The following is a 27,607-nucleotide window of genomic DNA, read 5'->3' as shown; positions in this document are numbered from 1 at the left end:
GGCAATCGTTGCCCTCGAGCTCAACCTTTGTGACCTTTTTAACGCAAAGCGGCTGAAAATTTAAGAGTTAATGTTAGTTTTTCCTCGTTTGTTCAAATATAAATGGATATTTTCAGTTTTTGGGCTTCTTGTTTTTAGTTGAAGCTTCAAATGGCTACAAATTAGACCTTTAATTCATGGTACCGCTTCACCAAATCAGTTCAATTCAGCCTCCGGGGACCAAGACGCATCCATAGAACGTGTCCTAAAACACAGCTGTGACTAGAATGCTTCCTGCAATAATCCAAACCCACAGTAACTTCTGTAAATGTATGAAATCCCGAAACCATGCCGTATAGTTCGACCTCCTTCACGCTGGATTCGCAAAGACGGCCTCTCGGTGGCGCTAAAGGAACGTTCAGAGGTTTATCGTCGTCCCGTGGCGGAGATATTTTTAGTCTGACAAAGTAGCTGATTGACCGACACATAAAGCTGTGCCACTTGTGTGACTCCAGCGTGTTAAAGTAATCATCCGCCTCCCAGCTGGTGCATCAACAACAGCTGGTGATCCTTCCCCAACACTTTTGACAACACGACGCTGCGTCTCCATGGATACCCCGCCCCACCACCCCGCTTTCTCCATCTGAGTCATCACCTTAAGGCCACCTGTCCCCTCCACCTTTCCGTGAGTTGGTGTGCTTCTGTCAGCATTTTATCTTTTTCAGTGTCTCCAAATGTTTTCAGAGATGCAGTGGCACAAAGGTGCCCAGGGGGCAGCGGATGTTTCAGAGCTGCTTTAACACCAATGATTCAGTCTGATGCTGGACCGGGGCCCCTTGTCAGGATTGAAAAGCAAGCCATCCCGGCTGTAACCTGGAGTCTGTTGATTCCTGTTTCGCGACAGATAGCAAATGTAGCAACTGCTTAGCCACAAATGAAACCAGTTTCTGTCTTTAAAAACCCCCCTGGTAGTTTTTAACTAGTTTACAACTGTCCTCCTGGAATTTGGAAAACTGAGTTTCCCCATTGTTCGACCACAGTTCGACCACAGTCTACTTTTTTTAAGCTCCTCTTATTTTTATCCTCTCTTAAATTCTTAAACAAGGAGCAACAAGGATGTGGACTTTACGAAGAGGGGACATGTTCACACACTGGTGGGTTCAAGACAAGGGGACGGTTCCTCTAATGTTGGTGGAGAGATAGAGTGGGAACAGACTGCTGCTACCCAGGTCCTCATGTAACCTTGCCACACCTGGACCTGATCGGGGTAAGGAGGCACACCTGCCCCTCATCAGGTGTCTTCACTCCACAGACCAGTCTGGAACCAGTCCCAAAGAGTTACGGGCAGTTCAGATGTGACTTGGCAAATCTGTCACTCCCGTCAGTACCTCGTGGCGTCTTCCTGGATATTCCCAAACTTTTGGCAGCGTAGTCTAATTTATTCACTTCAAAGCAGTTGATGGAAATCCATACAATTGCCTTTTTTGTTGTTGTTGTCGTTGTTGTTGCTTTTAAGGAGCAGTTGCGTTGGTGTTGGTAGCCACAGAGGAGCGTCAGGCCAAGACAGTGGGGCTGATATTCCACCAGGAGGCGTCACGTTTTTAAATAAACTGAAATACCAAGGAAGAGCTGGCTGGTTGGTGAGAGCCTTGAGGACATTTTGCCACCCAAAAACACCGGCTTCAGTGACCTGGATGGGTGAGTTTAGCCCCCCCCCCCACACACACACACACACACATTTTTATACAGGACATGTTATGTTGTATTGGACATGAAATGTGCTTTAGCTGACGTGCTTGCCAGCTGACTATTTGCCTGTAATCGGAAACTGTCCTGGCCCCCCCCCCCCCCCAACTTGCCCAGGGAAATATAATCATCTATTAATGCCCGTTTCAAAGGGACAACATCACGCTTCCTGTTTCTGTAGGAATGCAGGACGTATAAGAGGATCCAGATATGTGGAGACAGGAGAACACGCAGTTTTTTTTTAATTTTGTTTTTAAGTCGGTGATGTCATTGATTACAACTTCTGCAATTTACCGTAATTTCAAGTCCTCTCAGGAAGTCCGGTTTTAAACAAATACACTCTCCCCCTCCTCCTCCTCCTCCGTGCGCCTGCCCTCTTCAAACAGAGACCAGCAATCAGCACAAAGAGATTGAAGTGAGTCAAAGAAACGACTGTCCTGTGACTTGAGGAGAGGAAAGTGAAGAGCGTTGTTCTCCCAACCTGTCCTCACCTCTGCTCCTGCCGCTGTTCAACCCGTTCCAACTTGTGTGAAGGTTTCAGTCCAATTTGTTGGTACATGATCTCTGGAAAAGACCGGATCGGGGAGTGACGGCAGCGCCGAACTTGTAGTGAGCAGTGTGGTGTGGGTACTGAGAGGGCAACAGAGGAAGAAGTATGATGACTTCAACATCTGGTGATATGCTACCTTCTCAGGGCTCAGAGATCGGCCCATGACACTGACACATTCCCGAGAATTTCCACCTCATCATAGAGGTCAGTGAGATGCGTAAGGTTATATCTGTCATTAAATTAACTGGAGGATACATTCCGGGTGTGCTCTAACAAATAAGAAATATATAAACCTACGCCTGCTGCTCTGCCTGCTGCTCACTTGTGCCTTCCACTTGATAATAGCCAGATGGCTGGTCTATGAGGAATAGATGCGAAGTTATTTAAGAAATGAATAATCTTAAAAGCTGCGGATGGTTGGGAAAACGGTGTCTCATCCCTTCTGTCAGCATCAATCTCAGCGGAAGTGTTCCACCAAAGTGAGTAAAAACTGAATTTAAAAAATAAGAATCACAAGAGGAGGGTGGGGGGGGTATATTGAGAGAACAGAGAGAACGCACGATGTCCTCTTCAAACGGCCTTTAAAAAGGTCAATTGCGCTGCTGCGTTATTTTCACTCGGAGGAATGTGGAACTTCTTTTGTCTCCGAGTATTTTTATGTGGGGAACTGGCAAACATGGACACAGATAACGTGACTGAGGGTGCGTCAGCGGGCGTCAGAGCCTCACTTCTTATCAGCCTTGTGGTAAACAAATCATCTCTGTCGTATTTTTCTGACGTTCCCAGACCGCTGATATCCTGTCGTGTTGAACGGGTCGTTAACGTCCCAGATAAATGTCAAGCAAACACTTAAAAAAAACAAAAAGAGAGCGACAAATACAAATCGAAGTATCAGAGTATAAGTACAGCTCCTGAGCGCTGCATGACTCAATTATGCCTCTGGAGGATCAAAGTGGCGTTACAACACTGGCTTGATGAGGCAAAGACAAGTCATCCATCAATAATTCAGCCCCCCCCCCCCCACCCACCCACCCACCATAAATAATATTTACGCTGTTTGAACGGCAGAAGAAATGAATGTTCGAGCAGTCATTCTGCTCAGAGTTGCACGGTGGTGCAGTGGTTAGCACTGGACTCAAGGATTCAAGGATCTGTATTGTCAAACCATTTCACATTTTCAAGTGAGTGGTACGAAATTAGGACACAGGTCCTGGTATAAGCCTGGGTAATTAGACAGAAGTAAGATAAAAAATAGAATAAATAAAATAAAATCAAGTAATGTACATATATCTAGAGATAAAATGCAAACATGAAATATAAACAGTCTCAAAATGTTAAAGGGTGTTGTTGAGGTTGGAGATATCGCACTAATGGAGAAAGTATACGAAATTAAAATACTGGTCTGTAAATATAAAGAGGATATACACGTCGCCTCACAGCAAGAAGGTTCTGGGTTTGAGCCCCGGCTCCAACACAGGATCTTTCTGTGTGGAGTCTGTCTCTATGTGTTGGCCCTGCCATGGACTGGCGACCTGTCCAGGGTGAAACCCGCCTCTTCACCTGAAGGCTGCTGGGATAGGCTCCACCCCCACCACCCTTAACAGGGTAAGAGGTAGAAGATGGATGGATGGATGGACTGTATATTTCTGTAGAATTCTCGGAAAAATCAGAAAATGTTGAATTAAGAAAAAGGCCGGATTCTGAAAATCCAACCCAGGAGTTCAGGATGACTCAATAAAGCCACGCATCTGATAATCAGTCCACAAATGGGAAAACTCTTCAATTAATTCTTTCACCTTCATTTGACATGAACACGTTTCCTTGATTCAGATTTAATAACTCGTTCCTTCATTTTTCCACATCGTCATTGCACTTTTTTCTCTGAACGATCAACTTGCAAATAGTTTTTAATTTATTTAAAGTATTTAGTATTTATTTATTTTAAGTTATTTAGAGGGCGGCATGGCTCAGGGGTAGAGTGGCTGTCTAGCAACGGAAGGGTCGCTGGTTCGATCCCAGACCCCGGTGACCACGTTGAAGTGTCCTTGAGCAAGATACTGAACCCATAATTGCTCCTGATGAGTAGGTTGGCGCCTTGCATGGTAGCCTCCACCATCAGTGTGTGTGTGTGTGTGTGTGTGTGTGTGAACGGGTGAATGAGACGACACTGTAAAGCGCTTTGAGTGCCGCTGAGGTAGAAAAGCGCTCTATAAAATTGAGTCCATTTACCATTAAAGAGGTTTGAACCAGCATTCATTTCCAATTTTTATCATTCACTTAAACGCAACTAACAGTCTTGTTAACTGCTAGCCCAATAAAACTTAATGATGATCACGAGCAAAATAATAAAAAGTAATGGGATCCAAAAATTATTTTAACTAAACAAGTGCAAGTACAGTTATAAAATGGTTCCATCCAACAGCCACGTTCCTTCTTTTGGAATCACACCAAGCGATGCAGATGAAACCGCTTTAATCGCCATACAAAACAATTAATTTCTTCCCCCGCAGAGGACCTCTTCCCATCAGTCGCTCACATAAATAACTCCAAATGTACTATTCTTCTCCCCTCATTTGTAAACATCCATTACAAGAGAGAGATAAAGGTGAACACTGAGCTAGAATACAGCACTGATGTTCATAAGGTGTACAGTTGAAGACTGAGGTACAGAAAAGGTTAATAGAGTGCACATAATCTATTCTTTTCAATAGATTGCAGCTGAATTACCCTCGGAAGCCCGGAGGAAAAGCTCAACTCTACGAATGGGAAAATTAAGGTGTACAGGTATTTGTCACTTTACACAAAAACCACTGGAGTGAGAAAATACTTCCTCCTTTTTAATTTCTGCACCTCGAGCCTCTGCCAATCAGTTTGGGCTTGAAATTGTAATTTCAGCCTGCTACGGCACCCTTGATACGTCTGCTTTGTTATTCTCTCTAATTCTATCGGATAGTAAAAAGAAAAAGAAGACAGATGCAAACAAACATAATCAGTCCCTTCGAGAAGCTTTCGTTGATGGGTTAAACAAGCGTCCTGGCTGCCTGCAGCCATTAGCCACAGCAGCTAGTGCCAGTTCTGACAGAGCACGGGGATGTTTAGAACTCAGAGATAATTTGAAAAAAGCCCTATAATTGGCCGCGATCTGTCTGGGAACTTTGATCGGGGGTCCCCCCGGGCCTCCACGTCGATGAATCTTCCTGATTTGAGCCTCGCTGCCCTCTGCCAGTGATGTGGAGTGTATTTTAGAAATCTTAATGGTCATTGCAGGAAGTTGTTTAATCCCCCAGTCCTTTAAACCAGATAGACATCTGGAGATGTGAGCTAAGGAATTGAGGAACGATGGACTGCAGGACATTTGGGCAATTTAGATGAAACATTTGCATTCTGGAAAGTATTCAGAAACTATTTCAAGCAGATTCTGCAAAATTGCTGGGAAAACTGACCTCTATTGATGGCACTTTGCTTGTTTTAGACATAGCAAAACCGCATCAACGCAGTAGCCCCACAGAACCAGCTTCCGTCCTCACCAGCGTCATCAACAGAGGGCGTTACACAATGGGAGTCCCACTCTTGTGCAAAACTGTTTCTGCTGCTGTCGTAGTTAAACGGATGGGTAAACTATAAAATACAGTCACTCCTGGGAGGGTGTTTGGCTGCGTGTGCTCATGACTTGTGTGACTCGAGAGGGGAGAGAGGGCAGGAGTCGCAGGTGACGCGTAATCACAGTTTACAGAAGAAAAAAAGTAATTTGAGGGTTCGGAATGCATAAATTGCGGATGAGAACATGCGGAACAGTTCAAAATAGGGTTTGCGAATGGGCACGGAACCCAACCCCTGTCAGTCGGAAAGGCATCCGAGTGTTTCGCTCCAGCCTGCAATGTAATGTTGTTTCCTGCTTTTTGAAGTTGAACTAGCGTACCTAGATACGGCGCTGAGGGATCGTTGCATTCCAGCATGTAGGTGCTTATATGTTCTCTTGGTCCTGCTGTGGTGTTTAGACCAGGAGCTGAGGAGCGCACAGTCAAGCGAGGTGTCATTATGCTGCATTGTACAGACGGGGGGACAAACTTTATGGCATCTAAACTTGGGTTAAATACCTCTGCATGTTGCTTATAACTTATTGTAGTTTGAGAAAAGGTCAAGCAGAGGACAGTCTGATTGCAACAAGCCCTAAGGGGGCACCTACTGTTCCCCAGGTGGATGGACTCCCGTCAATATGCTTGGGACGAAAGTGGTCCAATGAAATGGTCTAATCCTGCTACAACTATAGCAATAAATATGGCTTGATTGGGACCCCACAGGTGAACCCAACAGTCTTCCACACAGCTTCTCCTCAAAGGCAGCAGTGTACACTTGTCAGGGTAGACGAGTTTGAAAAAGGCAATAAAAAAAAATTGCCTGAGGGAACAAACGGTCAGTAGCTGCACGAAGGTGGCATTTCTTTTGGCTTGTCAGTGGTAAAGTTGGACTAAAACCTTACAAGACTGGTTGGAAGCGGCATCCTTCTGGCGCAGTAAGCAGTCCTCTACATTCCTGTCTTGGACAACAGGCACTGCACCCCACAGATACTTTGAAGTTGCAAGAAACCAATGAGCGTTCCACGAAGGGAGCATCAGTCATGATCAGATAACTGGGTGTCCCATAACACGATGGCACACCGCTCACCGGATGACAAAGCGTTCTTTCCTCGCCATGCTTTACTCGACAGTGGAAAGAGGATACTGCAGCTGACACCTTGACTTGCCTCGTGATAAAAATGGCACACTTTATTAACAGAATAACCATGATAAACAACACTCTGGTGACCATTTAATGACTTGATCAATGCAGTGACATAGTACCTGTCTTGGAGGGTTCACCGCTACCTTTGGTTGCATAAAAATGAAAAGAACAAAACAAAACTCATACACACTCGCATTGTTTTTCACCCCTGGGGAGGGATTTAAAGATGTTGGGTTACCTCTATATTCATATAGATTTTTTATAGAATGCATGGTGGACCTATTATGTGTGTAACCATTGTATTCGGGACTGCATCTGAAGGATATTAATGTGCCTACTGAGTTTTAACGAGGCAGCGCTCCGCCACTGAAACCACAACAGTCCTTGATGATTAGGCTCCCAAAGTTCTCACCCTCATGTAAATCCTTCGAAATGCTCAGTCAGTCTCTTTGTCTCTCTCTATTAATATTTTCCTCTTTAATTTTCACATTATGAAGTTCACAACCATCAAGAATCCCCCCAGTAACAGTCGGGAGGGCACTGCTTGCCTAATAAGAAGAAGCAGAGAGATGTGTCCCTCTTATTTTGTCCCTTCTGGTCTCCACTAAGACAGCGGTGAGGCATCGCGTCCTCAGATTGCAAGGAGAGAGGTGCTAATACTGCACTGACAGAGACTGGCATTCGTCAGAAGGTACACGACATGTGGAGACATCATCCCAGTCTTAATGGACTTGGTCTTAGCCTCAAGAGCTACCTGCACTATTATTCACTCACTTTCCTTTATCACTCTGCCACAGATGGACAAACAGCACCTTGAGAAAAGAAATGAATCAATAGAAAACAAATTTCTAAGATCTCGAAGAGCCGTGGGCTACGACGCTTGTCGCACCAAAAGAAATGGCCGATGGACGCCCTTTTTTCAAATGATTTTGAGAGGATTAAGGTAAAGCGATTCAAGCCAGAAAGTGTTTTGAGTGCTGTAAAACACTGTCAGTGTCCATGTTCAAAGCTAATCGAATCCCATCGATTATGAGGCAGAAGAAACTCTCAAACAAGCAACAGCCTGACAAATGGTTCCATAGTAAGTACAATTAAAGTAAGCTCAATAGGGCGCACTTCAAAATGATCAAGTGCGGCATTAACTGAGATAATTAATGTCATAGACAAAAATGTCTTAAGGTCTTAAGCTAGTGTGAATGACAGACTTGATTTGATGTACTTTTGTTGGCTAACTGGGACATTAGCATCGCCATTGGTTCCCTCAACCAAAAGCTGAATGGGCTTTAACTTTTGGCTTTTGGCTTATTGCCCAATGTTTGCTCACAAAAGTTTTGTTGTACGAGATGAACTTCACTAATGAACCCCACATTTGGGATTGGTGAAGGATAAGTGCAAGTGCTAAAAGCCAACGTTAAGCTAAGCTGGCGTAGCACTTTTGTGTTTTTTACTTAATGAGGTCTGTAGCCTTGTTAACTACTTGTTAGCAATGGCTGTATACAACTGGCAGAACGGCTTCAAAATTCACATGTGCACTGTTTACTGAAGGCGGCACGGTGGTGCAGTGGTCAGCGCTGTGGCCTCACAGCAAGAAGGTTCCGGGTTCGAGTTCCGGCTCGGGCACAGGATCTTTCTGTGTGGAGTCTGCTTGTTCTCCCTGTTCCTGTGTGGGTTCTCTCTGGTACTCCAGCTTCCTCCCACAGTCCAAAGACATCAAGAGGGGACGAGGCTGATTGATACTCTAAATTGACCGTAGGTGTGACTGTGAGTGTGAATGGTTGTTCGTCTCTGTATGTTGGCCCTGCGATGGACTGGCGACCTGTCCAGGGTGAACCCCGCCTCTCGCCACTAGATGCTGGGATAGGCTCCAGCCTCCCCACGACCCTTAACAGGAATAAGCGGAAGACGACGATGGATGAATGGACTGTTTACTGATGTAATTCATGTCATAGAACAAAGCATCTATAAGCTAGCGTTAACCTCATACCTTGGTGGAGGCATTTAACTTAAAACCAATACTAAAAACCTACTGACTTTGAGATGAAGCTGCACACTGAACCGTGCTAGCATGTTTCCAGGATCAAGACATATTTCCACGTAACTTTCTTTTTTTAAACTCTGATCTCCACTCAGTCCCAAGATCATGTCATTGAGTGCTTGAGAGGTGAAGAATCGGTGGTAAAGAAAGGCCAGGCTGAACAATAAATTGAATCTGCCATAACACCAAACGTGAGTCACCATGATTGACTCCAAAGTTTCCATTTGATGTCAGAATTTTAACATTTTCACTTATTTATTTTTTTCATGTGAGCAGACACACTGAGTCTTGCTGTTAACATCAAAATCGCACATTAATGTGTCACAACAGAAAACACCCTCTTCATCCCGGCCTGTAAATATCCAACAATGGAGACAGGAGCATAAATGGGCCACTTTCGCTTGATGGGGTTTTTGCGCGGCGTATTAGTGAGGACCGTGTGCTACAGCATCCACGTCAGTGTTTGTCACAGTCTTCATTTATCACCGTCCTCAAATCGCAGACCATTATAACATACAGTGAAACATCAATGTCTGACAAGTCAAACCCTCTTCAGCTGCAAAATGTAGCACGCAAAAGAAAAATCACATAAGAGCACCAAATGGATTTAACTGCATCAAGCTATTGATTTCAGTATTGACCTACAAGAAATGGGTTGTGGGGTGGTTATGCATTGATTGCAGGAAGATGTGGCCGAAAGGTGTCAGAGGTTGATCGGCTGCTGATTACCCGTAACACTCCAGCAGCATGATTTCCCCAGCATTGACTCAGGATACCACCTGCAATACAAGTGTGGCGTGATGAGGCCCATTTATGCTCCACGTTAAATATGCATACGGATTGAGCCTTTTGTCCGTACTCTGCAATCATTTCGTCCGTATTTCTGCACGTTTCCATGAAGCTTACAGATACGGACCAAACGGAGCAGTACCACCTGAAATTGTGGGGGCAGTGTTGCTGTCACTACCCGATACGAAGCTCTAGTGAGACACAAAGAAGACATAGCACTGGTGGAACTTTTTGAGGAGAGATTGTGCCAGTTCATGTCTTCTTATTGTCCGCGCTTATGTCTTTTATGCAAGATATACATGATCAATACCTCCTCCACAGCTTGGAGCTTGTTGTTGTTAACATCCATGCCAACGTAAAGGATGCATGGAAGTATGTGAGCAGTGATGGTGACATTGTTTGAAACGGACACACTTTTGTACGTAAGTTGCGCATAAATGGGCCTTTACACCTATAAGTGTGTCAGTGTGGTAGGAGACAGTTCTGTCAGCTGCAGAGTCGGTCCCACTGGGTCTTACAGAGGGTTTACCAGCGTTGAGCACCAGATCAAAGGGGTTTATCCATCTGTATCAAATGTGATTTAGCACATACGTACAGAATAGCATGTATTTTTGAGCATTTTGAGATGTTTAGAACCTATTGAGTGCGTCATCATAATCGGCTGCAACTGGGAGCTCCAAGTTGTGGAAACAACTGTAGTTTGCAGAAACCTGTTGCCCCAACAATACTAAGGCCAGACATGGTGCTGATCCCAGAGGCCTCCAAGCGGGTCACTCACCTAGAACCAATCACACTAGAGGACCACATTGAGGAGGCACAGTCATACTGGAGAAACAAGGGGATGCAGAGGGCTGGCACGCTGCCTGCCAGTCTACTCTACAGCATGCTGGGCATCACAGTGGCTGGGAGACAAAGGGCCATCAAGATGGCCACTGAGGTAGCAGGATTTGCCTGAAGGTGGCTCTGGATCAGGAATCTTTATGGCTACAAGCTGGGACCTGACCAGGCTAAGCTGGGTCACCTGGGCAGGGGGTTGTTCACAAGTGCACTGCCTACCACCTTGTTATCCTGCTTTACTCGGTGTACAATTTTCACAGCTCAGAAATACAAATAGAAAAAGTTTCCAGTTTATCCTGGAGTCCATGTGGCCATGTGTTCAGCAAAGATTTGAAGAAATACCGTCAAGGAGTCTGACAAGAAACGGACCACCAGACGACGGAGGAACAGACAACACAAAACCTAGTCATCAGCTGTTCTCAGTGAATCACTGACGATTTGGAGCAACTTTAGAAATTTCTATTAAATTCGCTTCAATGCTACATTCAGGATTATTTCTATCATTTTTCATTTTCCTGTTCACTGTGCAGCCCTCTGTCTTTATCTTCAATAAGCCTTGGCAGATGTTCAGATCAGTGTTCATGGCACCATGGCATCCATTGGGCACCAAAATGCGCATCTGATTGTTAACTACTCCATCTGCCCCTGATGAATGTTTAAAAGTTTTACAGCTCTTGAAATCGAACATCAAAATTCTTTCATTTGTCTTCTGCAAATTACCCTGGCCGTGCCTGCGCTCGGCGGCACACACATCCATAGCTGGCAGCCAAGCCGCCTCAGATCTGGTCTCCCGTCATAACAATAATAATGAATCCGCTTTTATTTCCAATTAAAATGTACCTAATAGCATTGCGGTTGCATCAATTTCTCCGTAAATGGCTGTTCAGCTGAAAACATTTGCACGGAGGCATCTAGTGGGATTTGGATTGGCCTCATCGCACATTGGCTTCAAGTGCAAACAAAGAGGGACGATAAGTAAATAGCCTTTCGGAAAAGTATGCTTACGCGTGTGCACATGTCACAACACAACGGCCCGCTTTAAATGTTTGCTACTTGGCCTTCTGTTGCTGCTGAACATGTGTTCCATCTTCCACTAATTCCTGCTTTCCAGAGCGGTAGAAACGGGGGAGGGAGATTGTAGGAGAAGCCCATATTGCTTCTATAAACGGACTGATGGTGGGAATAGACGGTCAGTCAACATTGCCGTAGTACGCCACAGTCCCCGGCAATATCAGAAATAACATGACAGCGTAGGACCCAGAACACAGTAGGTGACTGTGAGCAGGGTTGACGGAACCGAAGACAGACGTTAAACGACTGCAGCTCTTTTAAAACCAATGCAGCTTTTGCCGATATTTCACAAGCATCACAGTCCCGTCCGGACCGTGAACCATTCTAATTATGAACTTTGAGTTACAGACTCCGTTCGGGCGTTCTGTCGTACTCTTGTGTTGCTGTTGTGTGTATTGTTTTCTGTTTCTACTTTTTTTTTTTTTTTTTTTTCTGTTTTCATTTTGAAATTCAACCAGTTAGTCCAGTGTCCAGATTCAGTCTGGACCGTAAGAGCCTGGACCCTCAAACTCTGCACTGCAATTCCCTGAGGTGTGAGAAACAGGCGCATCAAGTTTAACAAATGGTCGGTAGAACAGTTGCCTGGTCAAGGACATACAAATACATCTATATTTTTGCATTAATAGTAAGAAAAAGATTAATACAGGAATATTTTCCCATGTATTTTTGTTCAAATAAATGTCATGCTGTCCCCGTGCCCCCGTCTTCTCAAAACAACATACAGACATGACCTAAATGCAAATATTGAATCAAAATACACAGTGATTTCCAATTTGTTTGCCTCCTTCGACTTAATGGTTGATTTCACAGTTGGCTTGCTACCAGGTCACATGACTGCCAAACTCTAAATAAGGGGGGCGAAAGTTATAGATCTGATGAAAATTAGCCATAATCACAAATTAAAGCAAGAGGCATGGAGTCAATAATAGTCGAGAGAGGGAGTGAGGGAGAGAGAGAGAAACCCAAAAGGCAATCAGACATCCATATTAATTATGCTAATGAGGGAGATTTGCTACTTCATTAACCGCTATTTTGAGCTGGTTGATGACGGCGTTGCTTCTGCAGCAAGCAGAAGAAACAACACATACATTTTGTGCGCATTCATCTCTTGAACATGCTTCACGTGTTTGTGCACGTATGTGCTAATTGCCACGTCTGTTAATTACTGTAGCGGCACTCCAATCAGTTTTGATACGATCCTAAATGCAGGCGAGGCGACCGTGCATTTAAACCCACTCACAAATCATCCTCATTAATGGATTTTAATGAGCTTTTAATGTTTTGTTCTTGAAATCTCTAAAAACAATGGTTGCATAATTATTATTATTTTGGTTGGGAGGGAAAAGAGATAATTTCCTGCAGCTTTCTTTACAAAACAGCAGGTGGGGGCAGAGTTCATTTCAAGTCATGAATGACTTTCTATCAAACCCACAAATCATGTCGAACCGTGTCGAGATGTCGGATGAGATTTTTGGATTATTGCAAGGCTTTTTTGTGTGTGTGTGTGTGGGCGGGGGGGGGGGGGTTGGGGGAGGGGGAAAAATAGATACAAAAAAGGTTTAGGAACCTCTTGTAAACGTGCAACTATATATTTCAGTGACACTTCCAGGACCATAAAAGTAAACGAATCCTCTAAGCAGGATCAGTGGTGTCATGTGGGACCAGGAATTGCTCGGGGAGCTTCTACCGCCTGAGGAAAAACAATTCTCAAACTAAATGAAAATGCATTGCCAATGAATCATTTCACGGTTATCTCAGCCTGGATCACGGGCGTTCCTGTGCAGACATCAAGATTATTTGCTGCCTTGACATAGACAAAAGGGGGAAAACGGCATCTTTTATATTCCAAGAATGTCACTGTCAACCAAGAGCGGACCTCAATTTTACCCGGTCATTCACTTTGAAAGTAATTTAAATGAGCAAAAAAAATAAGACGGGGTGTGAAAGCAGGGAGGCGCAAGCCTGTCAAGATGTGGCCGAGCCATTTTTATCTTGATGTTTGTTCACAGTGCAGTAATTAATTTGTCTTTGTTCTCAGGTGTGAACATACAAACATGGCGAGTGGACTAGAGAGGCACGTGTCTGGCTGATGAGCAGAGCACTGCTGCGCCACACACACACACACACACACACACACACCTCGACCTGAATGTCTCATTTGACAGCACCTGATGCAACTCCTCACCGCACGCTACTGCAGGCTTCTATTGATTTCTCCAACTCCCTACACCACAGAGTCTCTGGCAAGTCCATCATTACTTACTCACATGGGGTTCAGAGGGAGTACGCAAACCCATATTGCTTTTATTTAAAATTCTGGTCCACATCCAGGAGTCTGAAGCAGAGGGACGCGTCCATGAGGCGACTCACAAGACGTCGACATGAAAGTGTTCTGGTTTGGGTTCTGAATGTCAGTTAAAATGAGAACTTTGGGGGTACATCAAACAATTAAGGTGCCCGTTAGTTGACAGGGAATAATTTACTGGGAGTCTTGGGAGCCCAGATTGCCGTCTGCCAGGGATCTTGGGCTCACCTGCACCCTTTTACGAGCAGAGGTCTATAGTCATCATTAACCATATTCTTATATATCTTACAAAATGTTACTCAGGTGTTTCATCGTGCAACAAATGCCCATAGTTGTGACAAGGCTGTGGTTGAGGGGCATCTGGTGCCCCACACTGAGTCAGACAAGAAGATAAACACCACTTTCTCCTGTGTTGTGGGCGAGAGCACAGACACCCAAAGACCTGATCACTGCAAGTTAGCTTTGCACAGTGAACGCCAGTGGATGGGCAGGTTAGCATGCCTTTGTGCATCCTGATTCAAAAGGGTTCGGTTTGTTCAGAAATAAAACCCTGATTTTAACCTTTTACCTTGATTTTACTTTTGTCCCCCCCGAGTTTAAACTATTTGTGATTTATTGTTCGGTGTCGTTGAGCGCATCCAAAGACACTTCTGAAATATGAACCTCCTCTCCTAAAGTCGGCCATAATCAGCGGAAACAGTTGCTCATTTAGTTGTCAAAAGATTTTTTTTAAGCCAAAATTTTGAGGTGGTGCCGTTTATTATATATATATATATAACATCTGTGATTGAGCTACGCCACACAGCCCATCCACCACCATTCATTGTGCTAAGCTAACTAGCAGGCAGGTAGCCTCTGTGGGGACTCGGAAAAAAAATTGGCTTGTTCCTTGACAAGCGAGGTTTAGGCTCAGAGCCCACTTGGTTAGGTTCAAGGCTAAAACAGAAACAGCTACCGGCACTCACATCAGTAAAGGTTTGTGTTTGTCCAAAATCTTAGAAGAATGACAGCTTGTGGAGACGAACTTCGGGGACGGAGGGCAGGATCCCCCACGCCGTCTTGGAACACTCAGAATTCAAGCGACAGGAGGGAACACTGCGAAGACAAGAAACTAATTTTATAGATATTTTTATTTGTTTTTACAGACTTTTTGTCACAACAAAGTCAGCAAGAGCGTTTTTAATGTCCATTACATCGTAGTAATTCATTTGAAAGCAACCAAGAGAGGACAGCAACCGTTTCATCATAGCGTAAAAGCAGAGGCAGTTTTGACATGCAGCGAATCAGGCAGCGCCGCCAACCGAACCCAAGGCAAGGACGCCACCGACGGAGCCCCCAGAGCGCATGACTTACAAAATTAACACTAGCTGCAAAAGACAGGTCGGAAATCTCACTCCAAGGGTGACAAAATGAATTATTTCTCTCTTCTTTTTTTTCTTCGTTTTTTTTTTCTTTTCTTTTTTTTTTTTTACTTTTATGAGTTTAACATTACTTCAAAAGGGTTTGAGTCACAGATTTGAAAATTGCAACATTCAAGTGTTTCTAGTTAGCCAGCATGGTGATTGGTCAAAGAACGGAGACAAATCTTTCTACAGACATAAAACTGGTCCAAAAAAAAGAAAAAAAAGAAAAATTAATGTTTTGATATGTGAGCCGTATGGGCCAAGTAGAAAATTCCAACTTCTCCCGTTGAATATTTCCAGTATTTCATGATGGAATTTGGACTGCTTCCTCAATTAAAAACAAGAAGCGCTAAAGGTTGATAGGAAGAGACGATCATTTAATGAAACTATAGGATAGTGCAACTGCTGTTCATGAGATTAAGCCGTGACTGGCTACATATTTATAGTTTGTAAAAAATATGAACTCACTGTTGATGTATCAGGATTTTTTTTATTCGCATTTTTTTTCTTTTTTTTTTTGGTAAGAGACGACTGCAAAGGAGAAATGTGTATGTAAGTGCTAAGCTTTGTGGTGGTATTTTGATTTCTAGTCTGAGCGGTGGTTCGAGGGTCCAGATTCCGGAGCGCTGCCCCGGCGTTTGGTCCCGAAGGGAGATTTAATTGACAAGTCCGTCTGTTAACTGGCTACAAACAGAGGTTAAAAAAAAGAAAAAGACAGAAGACAATCCTATCCAAGAAACTCGTGGAAAAGAGAGAGAGAGAGAGAGAGAGAGAGAGAGAAAAAAAAAGGTTAGAGGAAATCACTAGACAGGTAAAATGACCCTCCCCCAGCAAACAGACAAAAGCAGTGTTAAGACAGAGGTTGGTCGGGGTACAGGGGCGAGTCCGTCTTCTGTCAGGGGACCACTGCCTCCATCTGTCTGGCCTTTCACCTGCTTGTCCAGCCACCTCCCACACTGTGGTATCTCACTTGAGCAGAGCCTTTATTTCATCGCTCTGGGTAGCTTCAAAGGCACTGATGCCGTCCGGTCCTTTTCGGTCTTTGTCAGCTCCCTGTGGAGGAGAGGAGGCATTAATATTAAATATCCCGTCATCACAGTGTGACGCCATCTCCTGTTCATCCACACGGAGGTTAAGGTGAGAGGCAGGGGCCCCGAGTCCAAACGTCCGCTGCTCTTTTTTGGAGCCATTTGGGGTCGTTTGCTGTGTTCACGCTTTCCTATTAATACTGTGAGAATTAACATGGAATCCAGACTTGCACACGGCTTTGTAATGACACGATACTGACAGTTCTCTTCAGTCAGTAAGAACCTTCCTGTCACTTGGAGGGCCATGAAAAAGTCAAAAGGGAAAATCAGTTTGAGCACAGAGGAATGGAACAGGCAGTGTTTTGTATGTGCATGGAGTGACGACAGATTTAAAGGGGTCCAGAGGAATAGGGGGGCATGCAGTTGAGAGACGTCCCTTTGTTTAGCCTGCCAACTTCAGCTTCTTAGCAATGGGCTTACAGAGCCGCGGCACCGAGTCTATTGTTGCGTGGCGAGGCAGGGCATGAAAAACAATGGAACCCAGTTTGAGTACCAGGCAGCGTGGGAGCGACTTCCATGCCACATGAGTAACAGAGCACGACGTGAGCATGGGATTTACCAGGGCGGGGGCGGGGGGGGGGGGGGGGGCAGACAGATCTACATCTCTGACTGGTAAGAGGATGTGAGATAAACTAAGAGACAATTGTCAATTCTCAGCGGAGCATCACCTCCCATGTTAGTCCATCGGAGCTGGGGCACACATGCAGCGTTTTACACAGAACAACAAACAAATGCGGCTACATCAGCTATTTAATACATCCACCTGGGATTTCTTTCTCTTACACATCCAGCTTGCTCGGTTATAACTTACTTCCTCCTGAGCTTAAAGAGGGTTTTTTGGGGGGGACAATGCAGAAAGAGCCCACCACGTATACTGGCTGGGAGCTAATGGCGCACCCTAGCCACCAATTACAAACACGAGCCAAACTGCTCAAACTCTTGGGCGCATCGGCTACTTTAACCCACGTCTTCTTTGTCCAGCCATACGCTCAGTAATCAGCAAACGCGTGGGTTTTGACTTAAAAACAAACTGTGAGGTGACTGGAGTTACAAGGAAGTGATGCGGCGGTGGACAAAAACAACTTTCAGGAGCGCCAGACTTTAGTGAGTACTTGAGAAATTCCAAATAATCTTGAATAAAGTATCGCTTTGAGCATCTGGGAAAAGCTTTCATTTTTGTATTTTGAAGCAGTTTGTTTTGATTCAGATTGTGTTGTACAAGTGCTGAACACCTTTAAAAGGCCCCGTATCTTTTAGCAAGTATCTGTGCTGTACAGTGCACCTCACAAAGGCTTATATAACGGTGTTGCCCAAAAAAAGCTTGTTTTGATTTCCCCTGCTTTCTGTCCCAACTGTCAGAGTTTGCTGCTCAGTGGAAGTGTTTTATCGTATTCAGGGGTACAAGCGTTGAGGCCGAGTAAACATGCACTCTCAGATACTGCAGAGAAACGTTTTTGTGGACTATCACGTTCATTCTTGCAAAACTGAATGAAGCTCAAGTTATTTACTTGAAAACCTGTTGTCCTCCTGTACTTCACAAGTTTTTATTTCAGAAACTTTTTATTGTATTTCATGGAGAGAGAGAGAGAGAGAAAAAACGGACTCTTCTTCAGAAATGGCGCTCTGTCGGCATTCTCTAGGGAGACGCGTTCAACAGTTGTTTATGAGCATAACTTGTCGTGGCAGTGTAACCTTTACAGTAGCTGCTCACTCATTCATTCAAGTTGAGAGGGTGAGGGCTAGGAGGATCCGAGGACACCGACTATCCCCTGCCAGCCCTGACCAGCTCATGAGCAGCTGGTTCAAGACGGCACCACGTACCTCAGCCTACAGGGCTCACTTTGATGGCAGGAGGCGGCATTACAATTTGGCCGAGTAATCAATATTGCCCTTTGAAAAAGGTGTCGCTCTCTGACTAAGACAATTATACACTTTGTGTACACAAGTATACGCCGCGTAAAAGAATCTGAGCGGATTGAGTATTTCCTTCTAAAGGGTATTGTAGAGGATCTGCCACAGATTGATTCGTCCACCAGGTATGACAATAGCATAGCAGTAATAGCTCTGGCCCATTATACTCCTCCCTGTCACCGTGTTCATCCGGCTCAGTGTCGCACTCCTGAACCCTTGTGATAGCTCCAACACACAAATTTGCCTTTGTACCATGTGAGGAAAAATTGAGGCAGAGAACATTGGCTCTTCAACATCCTGTCAATTATGACAGCAAAAAGGAATAATTTGTGAACCCGTTTGATGAATTCCATCAGTTTTCTTTGGCCCACCAAAAGCCTCCAATCTCTGGTGAAAGCTTTGTCAGGTAGTTTGTGCAAAATCCTGCCATCAGACCAACTGCACCTTCGTTGGAGAGAATAAATCCACACTTGTGAATACGGCAAAACGACATTTGTTAATCATGAAAACTTTCTTTATGCTTTAAAAGGGCTTTCACTTCCTCAAATAAGTAAGTCTGACCCAGACAGCGTTCGGCCACATTCCTCTTCAAAATGTCCACAGGTCAAACGGTGCGTAACCGGTTAGACCTCCCCCTGCTGGATCACAAGGTAACCTACTGGAGTTCAGTTCGAGCTCATGGAAGCGACATTTCTAACAGTTTGGATTTGAACTTGCACTGAATGCTCAAACCTAAAATAAATACTGACCGCCCTATTCCTTCTGAAGACAGGCCATAATCGAAACCGACTTGAAAGAGTCTCTCCACAATTCTCCCTTGTCAATGGTTATGTACACACTTCCTCCCAGAAGAAAGCAATGCGTGTATATTCTGGTGTGTATGCCTCAGCATGCCCTTTCATTGTTGACTTGAAATTAAGTGCTGAACCTTTCCAGGTGTAGTCAGCACTATTTGGGCAGGAAGCTTACGACTGGGTCACCTATTGGGGTTAAAACGGCCTTTCATAATTCATTGCCAACAACAGCACAGCAAGCAGTTGGGGAGCAGAGGTCAGTTCCCATGATGCACCTGGGAACAAGGCATTTTTGTCTGCCAACACAAGAGCATAAGAATGCCTGACAGCCCAACAGTCACAATTCAGTATTCTCAGCAGGTATTTTTGCACTGAAATGTGGTGACTGTGGTGCTACAGGTGCTGCCTAACAGAGTGGCTGCACGGCGACAATGAAAATCTATTCATCTCAGGTTAAGATAGATGGAGTGTTTTCAGAGCGGCCGGGGGGAGCTGTATTGAGATGGGGTCCCTGCGGAGACTGATGACCTTTCTGCTACATATGGGTGTAAATCCTTGTTGGTGCTTAGTAGAGATGAGTACGGCACCTTTCCCCTTCCACCATAATTCCTGTAGAGATGAGCTACGGCTGACACACGTTTGCCTGATAGTAAAGAATAAGGGTTTTTTAAAAAGAAAAAAGAAAAGGCTGCACCCGGGGGGTTAAGGGGGCTTTTATTTCTAATGCAGAGGTGGAAGAAGTCTATTTCGGGGTGGAAGAGTGTCTGGCTTTCAGGAAGATCTACTGCAAATATGGATACATAACTGGCATGGAACAATCATTTGCACCTGCTCTGATGAGTCAAAATGTCTGTTGGATTAGGGGTTCAGCCTGGGCCTCCACTACCGTGGCTGTGTGCGCACCGCGTGCATCTGTCTGAGCATTAAAGATAGTTCTGGCGCCAAACAACCGAGGGAGGCTGAGGTGAAGGATTGGGCAGAGATTTAGATGGAGCAAAGGTCGGTATGCACACAAATGAGACCACTTGAAAAACAGACACAAAACAAATGAACCGCAGCAACACTGTGTAATGCCCTGTGAACATTCTAGTAGGGCCTCTACAGGACAGTGTTAAAGGTCCTTTGTCCCTATAAGTTACCTCATCAGCACTCCCGGCTCACATGGAGCCTCTGACAGACACTCACTGATGATGGGTGAAGGACGCCGGGGCACTTCTGCGAGCAGATGCATGTATATGCATGCATGAATACCAGATCAAATCAGTGTACCAACCTTTGCTAGCAGGACCTTGACACAGGAGAGGTGATTCTCGAAGCAGGCAAACAGCAGTGGAGTGAATCCATATTTGTCTGGGGCCTGCAGGGAAGCGGGAGACAAAGGTGTGAGTCGGAGAAAGAAAAAGAAAAGAGGAGGACACCATATTTTATGAAGAGAAAAGCTTCATATATCAGAATAACTTTTTCAAAAGCACACTTGACTTAAAAAAACTGTATCCTGTGTTTCTGTAGCTGTGATTGTAGGCCAACTTAGGGTTTAGGGCAGGTGGTAAACCAGCCGCGCCACTCTGGTGCAGCCCAAATAAACTGGACCAATACCTTGTTGAAGAAGAGGTCCCAGCCCAGTTAGAAAAGCAAAAAAACCTCCGGTGCACCACAGACCCAAAGACCAATTTGATTTACATTTGACTTGTGTAACAGGGGGAAGAAAAAAAAAGAAAGAAAAAACGTTTAAATGTGCACCGGACACGCCTGACTGACCAAACAGCACAAGTGCAGTGACAGTTTCAAGTTGGTACAAATGACGTTCGCTTAAGTATGTCAAAGAGGTGTGGTCTGGCACAACCATAGCTTATTGCTATTTTAGGACACCAGAAAACATCTGTGCCACAATCAAAGAAGAGACTGGTCTTTGGATGAAGGCGTGACGTGTCAAGTCCTTTTTAGAGGGCGCATGAATCAGACCAGTAGATGCGCGACGTTGCAATGTGGCTCAATTGATCCTCAACAACGTGGGAACATCGGCTGCTCCCTCTAAACTCCCAACGAATAACAAAATGAGACTGAAAATGCCCTGTACGAACGGCGCCATTCGCCACGCGCCATAGATCACTTAAATAAGGCACAATGTGTGAAAAACCCCTTAAAGCTTGTGGCTGTGAAAGTGGTGAGACTACAACTTGCTAATCTTGAGTGCCTTGAGCAACAGGAATCACCCAAGAATCTCTTTACAGTACGCTGACAGTTCACAGATAACAGAAAATCATCGACAGCTTTTAAATTGTCTCTGAAGGGGAATTAAGATGAAGCTCTGTTTATTGACCGGAGGAAGACTGGAGCTCCAAAAAAAAAAAGCAAAAAAAAAAAAAAACACCAAAAAATTATGGCGCTCTGCTCGTCTGAGAGTTACTGAAGAGGCATATAGGACCTTTAGAAAAAGCTGCAGATTACAAAAGAAATCTATCCAAATTACAGATGTCAGTGCTGTTGGATGGGTAAGTTTCCCTTAAATGGATATATATCCATTTCCTGCCACATCACCCTGGGAGACTATTGACACCCTGGGGGCCCATCGAGCTAAACGTGAGGTTGGGTAAGCCGAGACATTTGTTGAGAGACAGTACGAATGACAGCTGTATGAATAGCACATGATGAACCCTTTCATACAACCATACCGCTTCTGTTTAAGTAAACTAATAACAGGGTTGCTGCACAAGTTGTGAGATAAAACTATGGGTTTTTTTTAAGTCTTTTGAGAAAATTGAGTACTCTTTCCACAGGAGAAGAAATGCACATTCGGGCTAGGGATCGGTATCATTGGCATTTTATTGATGCAATGATTGATTCTAGTTTGGTAAAAAAAATAAATAAAAATTAAACAAAGCTGCTATTCTACTGATCAAGCCAAAAGGCTCCTGTGAAAGGTTTGTCTTTGGAGCTTGGCAATGCCCCTCAAACCAGCAAGGCATGAGTTTTCACATCAACCAGGAAATGTAATTGAATTTGCAGTTACTCCACCCACATATACAGGAGACAAGAGGAACTACTGAACACGTTATTTCTGCAAATTTAATCTATTTACATCTTCTCATGTCAGCCTGCAAACACTTAGTTCAGTTAGTGACTTCTGCTTCGGTTAAATTAAGTACTGTCTATTGACCGAACCAACTAGACTCCTCTGAAGTGGAGGACCAGGTACGACCGTTACGGGCATTGCAACTGTGGGCAGCAGCGGTTGTGGCTCTCACATTGATATCTGCTCCCTTAGCAATGAGGTACTCCAACACATCTGTCTGGCCAAAGTCAGCAGCATAGTGCAGAGGCTTCCTCCCACCATCCAGGGTCTGGTTGACATCTTCGGCCTGTCAAAGAGAAGAAACTCATTAGCTGGGCTGACACACACCATCGCAGGTGACACTATTATTGCATTAAAGGGAGATATGAAGACTCCGTTTTTACTTTTGAACAGAAACACTTTTAACACCAGCTCACGGTGAACTTGAGCGACAATTTCACACATGCGTCACTCTCTCGCCCCAACGTCCCTGCTGTCACAGTCAGAGGAAAGACGGACACTCAGCACCCTTCCTCATTTACTAACCATACACACACACACACACACAACACACACACACACACACACTTGTGTGCCAGGTGGCCTTTCAGTGACAATACCTAATGGAGGACATATTTCAGCTGTGACTGCGGGTTCTTACTTTTCTCAAAATTGTATATGATTACTTAATGATCTACATAAGGATGGAGGGAAGTGAAGCAAAAAGCATTCATTAGCTCAGAAAATGAGCTCCCATTAAGTGTGTGTGTGAGTATTACAGGCACTTGAAGGTAGAGGTAGATCTTGTTACACAAGAGTCTCATATGAAAACAGCTGATCAGGGGATAGCAGGGCTAAGACAGTGTCTGGTTCCCACAGGCGAAGACAGAGATGATACAATAAAGCTGAGATGTCGCTCAACTTAGTGAATAGGATGCTGCTTATTTAATAAGGTGATGTGAGATATCAGAGAATCTTGTAATCACAATATAAATATACGGAGCAAGCACGGCCCTTTCCTGATTTCTTCATTAGTGACACATTTGTTTCTGTTTCTGCGTCTGCTGCGATTGGGAAATCAACACTGATTGCCACTTAGTGAACCTCATTGCAACTTTACAAGTAATTTTGGGTTTCAAAGCGAAGTCATAAAGTGACTGCTGCTCTAAACGGCTCTGAAAGATAGCATCTTCAGTATGGACAGGATTATGTTCCTGTTCATCATCCCCTGGGAGACTTCTAGCTGGGGGCTGAGTCCGCATTGTCCCACAGGACAGGTTTTTTTTCTTTTTCTTTTAAATCAGGGTTAAAATAGGTGAGTTTTAACTGTAAAAGAACTTTAAGTAAGTTTTACCAGCTGGGTATTAAAATAGTCTTGACCGAAACTTGCACCAACACCCACATGTCAACACATCGTCACCGCATTTCAAAGACCAGGGCTGACCTGGGAGGAAGAATGAAATGTGTGCAATCTTCTATGCATCGCGTTTCCTCTTCTCTCAGTTACACACTGTCACTCTCTAAAAACAGGGTATGACTCAGTACACGTCAACTGAATGCACTTCGGTTGCTTGACCAGCTAATATTAGCCTATCAAGTCATGGCCACATACAAACACCAAGCGTGGTGATGTGTTTTATTTATTCTGGTTTACCAAAGGAAAACCATGAAAGGCTCATGGTGCGGTCTGAAATTTGCAGTAATCGTGGTAATAAGAGTTGCTTGATTTTTACTATGAAAATGCTCCTTTGCACCGCAATGTGCAGCGCTGGATAGCAACAATTCTTACACTTGCGTCTGAATGCAAGCGAAGGGCGTCACGCCAGAGTCATCAATAGAACCCCTGAGGTTTTAAGCCATCCTAAATTCCACTTTTAACAAGAGAAGACACCCAAAATTCAGACCAAAAAAATAAAAAGGTATCAAACAGATTTTCAGGGTTACAGTGGGCTTACAGTAATGAAGATATTTAGAGAGAGGCCGCGCCGCCTCAGCGGCCTTGGAGAACCGACAGGCTTGGAAGAAGTTCCAATCTGAGTAAAATCAGAGTGATCAGATACCAGAGAGTCCTTGCCGCGTCCACGTGTGATTGGAAAACTCAGGACACTGGTCCTCAGTTCCTTGATGAGAAAAATGCCCCAAACACCTCTGAATCCAAGGAAATGTCTTATCCATGTGCTATGGGTTAGTGCCAGTCAGAAATTGATCGATTCATTAAGTGACAGTGTTCAGTTATAATGATTGCAAGAATAATTAATCCAGAACTCCTTTACAATCAGAATCAGTTTAAGTGGCCAAGTATGTTCACAACATACAGGGAATTTGACTCTGGCCGTTGGTGTCACTCATGGAATTCGCAGAATAAACATAAATAATATTAAGTATATACATCTATAGAAATGTGACAATAATCTAAATGCACACATCAAATGTAAGATAGGCTGACCACTTCATTTATTACTCTGTTTTATTATATTTTAGTGGCAAGAATGGACCACTGAGATTGAATTATATGGCTGTTAATATGAGTGAAACGCCACGTCATAGTAAACATTGTTGGGACATTGTTCTACAGATGTTCATCAAATTCAAAGGAGAAGAGATTTACTGAGGCAAGCGGCCTACTAGGTGGGAATAAATGTGCCTCCCATTTGGGTTCAAAGGAGACGATTGCACCGTCAGTCTCTGTCAAGGCAGAGGGTGAGATTTGCAGGAGTCACCCTCTCCATCTCCCGTCTGCCGCTGACCGAGGCCCCCACCCACCAATGTTAGGCGAGACGCGGATGCTGAGGCACGGGCCCGTGTGGTCTGTTTGCCCGCTAGCACTGAGCTATGTGGGTTAACAGAACCTCATTGTTACGATGAAGATCCACATTGTCCAGCTAGTAAAGAACTGTCGTCGTTACGAACATACCAGTGGAGATAACAGTTAGCCGTCTGTGCACAATGGAGTACCACGGACTAGCTGATGCTATTGTTGGTGTTAGCTTACCAACAGGTTGCTTTGGGGGGGGGGGGGGTTAGCTGCCAGCGAGCAGATCTGATGCTAAACACATTTTGCCACCGATTTCGTAAAGCCTGGGTTTTGTGTAGTAGCACACAGGCGTCAAATGCTAACGACATGTAATTGAAACCAACACAGACAGCAAAGCGATGTAATGTTAGCCAGTGCTAAAAATGCTAACTTCAGACAACAGCACCAACGTCCTTGCTAAATGGTATCGGGCCAGTCTCAAGTGTTACGTTGCTAATCCAAACAGTATCCCAACGACAAATCACGGGCAACTCAACTCAATACGTCAAGATGGATTGCTGTTTCCTAGCACTGCATTATGAAACTCCATCCGTCGTTGTTAGCTTATTAGCCAGCAAGCTAACTAGCCGTCAATCGCCACAGCCACTCGTCAGGAAGATTGTTGTACAATCGCAGGTCAAATGGCTGCTGGCTTACCGTTTCCAGTTTGGCCGAGACCTCGTCCAGGTCTCCGGTCTTCAGTGCCCACAGCAGTTTATCTTTATCCATGTCCTCCGCCATCCTTTATTTGAGAAGAATTCACTCCGGTGTTTCCCTCCCTGTCGGACTGCAGGGCAGTTATCAAGTTGTGTGATAAAAGTTAGCTAGCTAGGTGGCTAGAATTGGAAAACTCCACTGTCGTCGCGGCGGGGACGGTGGTAGAACTCGAGTGGACGTTGGATAAATCCTTCGCGGGGTAATTTGGTTTGTGTAGAATACGCGACTGGAACCCGGAGAGACGAACTGAGAGGCTCAGAATAAGTTCTGAAAGACAAGTAGCTGAGAGGGATCCGCCTTTCTGTCAGCCGTAAGTATTTCCGAAGCCCATTACCCGGAAGTTAACACCGAGGGGGAAAACCTGCGTTTGGCCGACAGAAAAACCAAATAAAATCTTACATTCATGTTGCAAACATTGATGTGGAACGCCCTCACACAAGCCTATTTTTTTGCTCTTTATGATAATGTTTTTTTTCCAAGTATTATTTTCATCCATGGCATGTTGTTATAGTAACAGTGAGCAGATGAAGGCAGCTTCCAATGTCCACTGAAGCGCAGATGCAGAATTTTCCCACCTTCTTGCCAACATTTTGGATTTTATTTTTCTTTCTTCCTTTTTTTGTGTGGAGTGCCTTCCTCCTCTTCCCGCAGTTATAGAAATTAGCCTGTTTCCATTTTGTTCAGCACTAATTAGATTTTTTTGGGGGGGGGGGGAATTCCATGTTTTTCTTTAAATTTTGCAAGTATTTTTGGTTGAGTGGTTCGGATAAAAAAAAAATTACAATTAAATAAAATTATTAGATGAATATTCGCACACTGGCTCAGTTCAGCAGGGGTTAATTTGAATTCACCTCTGAATTTTGGCCTCCCTGTGTTCCGGTACTTATTTGGGCAGATCCGGTACCTCTTGTATTAAAAGAAAATATGAAAATGTTTTTAAAAAAAATTAAAATACAACAATAATGTGCATAGATAAATTTACAGACCAAATCCTTAGAATTTCACGCTGTTTATTCAGATTCAACGTCATTCGAAAGAGTCGGAGATCTGTTGACGCACTGATGCCAACAAACCACGCCCCTAATACAAACAAATAACCTTTCGAAATTCTGAGGAGCAAGCAGAGAGCAAATAAACAGTTACTATTTCAACGCCAACATGTCAAAAAGAATGTTAAATTTGCTGTTTTTTCAAAAAGAAGGAAGAGTCGCATGACGCTTAAAACGAGACAGAAAAGCCTCCACAAGCGGCGACGAGGGCAGCTGCAGCAGTCATGCGCCGCCACAGCTAGCTAGGTTCAGCTCCAGCTAGCCTGGTTCACCTCCAGCTAGCCTGGTTCAGCTCCAGCTAGCCTGGTTCACCTCCAGCTAGCCTGGTTCAGCTCCAGCTAGCCTGGTTCAGCTCCAGCTAGCCTGGTTCAGCTCCAGCTAGCAAGGTTCACCTCCAGCTAGCCTGGTTCAGCTCCAGCTAGCCTGGTTCAGCTCCAGCTAGCCAAGCCGGGTCTAACGTGATGTGGGGTGTCTTGGACAACTCAATGGTGAGCATACCGTCTAATAATAGGCCGCCGTGCCAATCTTTAAATACCGTTATAATAATAATGGGAGATATGTGTGATTTATTGTGAGCTCTTTTTTGTTTGTTTTACAAGTTGGACCTGTTGAGAAACGAATTGCTGACTGTAGACTCTAAGTCCCACCTGTGGTGATGTGGGCATTCACCTGTGCTGTGCAGAGGAGGCTAAATAACTGTGAATTATCGTCATAACATTGATACCATGGATATTATTTGAAATGGAGGCTTGTAAGTCCCACATC

General features: G+C 44.4%; 1 protein-coding gene and 1 long non-coding RNA gene across 2 annotated transcripts; one reads left to right on the top strand and one right to left on the bottom strand.

Annotated features, from left to right (window-relative positions):
• Positions 1-1,290: 1,290 nt before the first annotated feature.
• On the top strand, positions 1,291-2,486 carry LOC147262730 (uncharacterized). Its single transcript, XR_015112581.1, has 3 exons — positions 1,291-1,359; positions 1,496-1,677; positions 2,112-2,486. It is a non-coding gene; the product is annotated as an uncharacterized LOC147262730 (long non-coding RNA).
• Positions 2,487-15,475: 12,989 nt separating this feature from the next.
• On the bottom strand, positions 15,476-26,131 carry mtpn (myotrophin). Its single transcript, XM_086201880.1, has 4 exons — positions 25,734-26,131; positions 22,476-22,589; positions 20,504-20,587; positions 15,476-16,490 (listed from the first exon to the last, which is right to left on the bottom strand). The coding sequence occupies exons 1-4, from the start codon at positions 25,815-25,817 to the stop codon at positions 16,404-16,406; spliced, it is 369 nt and encodes a 122-aa protein (XP_086058006.1). The 5' UTR covers positions 25,818-26,131; the 3' UTR covers positions 15,476-16,403.
• Positions 26,132-27,607: the final 1,476 nt, after the last annotated feature.

Source organism: Aulostomus chinensis, chromosome 4 (genome assembly GCF_037954235.1).
Source record: "Aulostomus chinensis isolate RoL2024-O1b breed Wild chromosome 4, RoL_Achi_v1.0, whole genome shotgun sequence".
Taxonomy (NCBI): Eukaryota; Metazoa; Chordata; class Actinopteri; order Syngnathiformes; family Aulostomidae; genus Aulostomus; species Aulostomus chinensis.
Note: the sequence above shows the minus strand (reverse complement) of the source record. Positions and strands in the feature narration are given on the sequence as shown.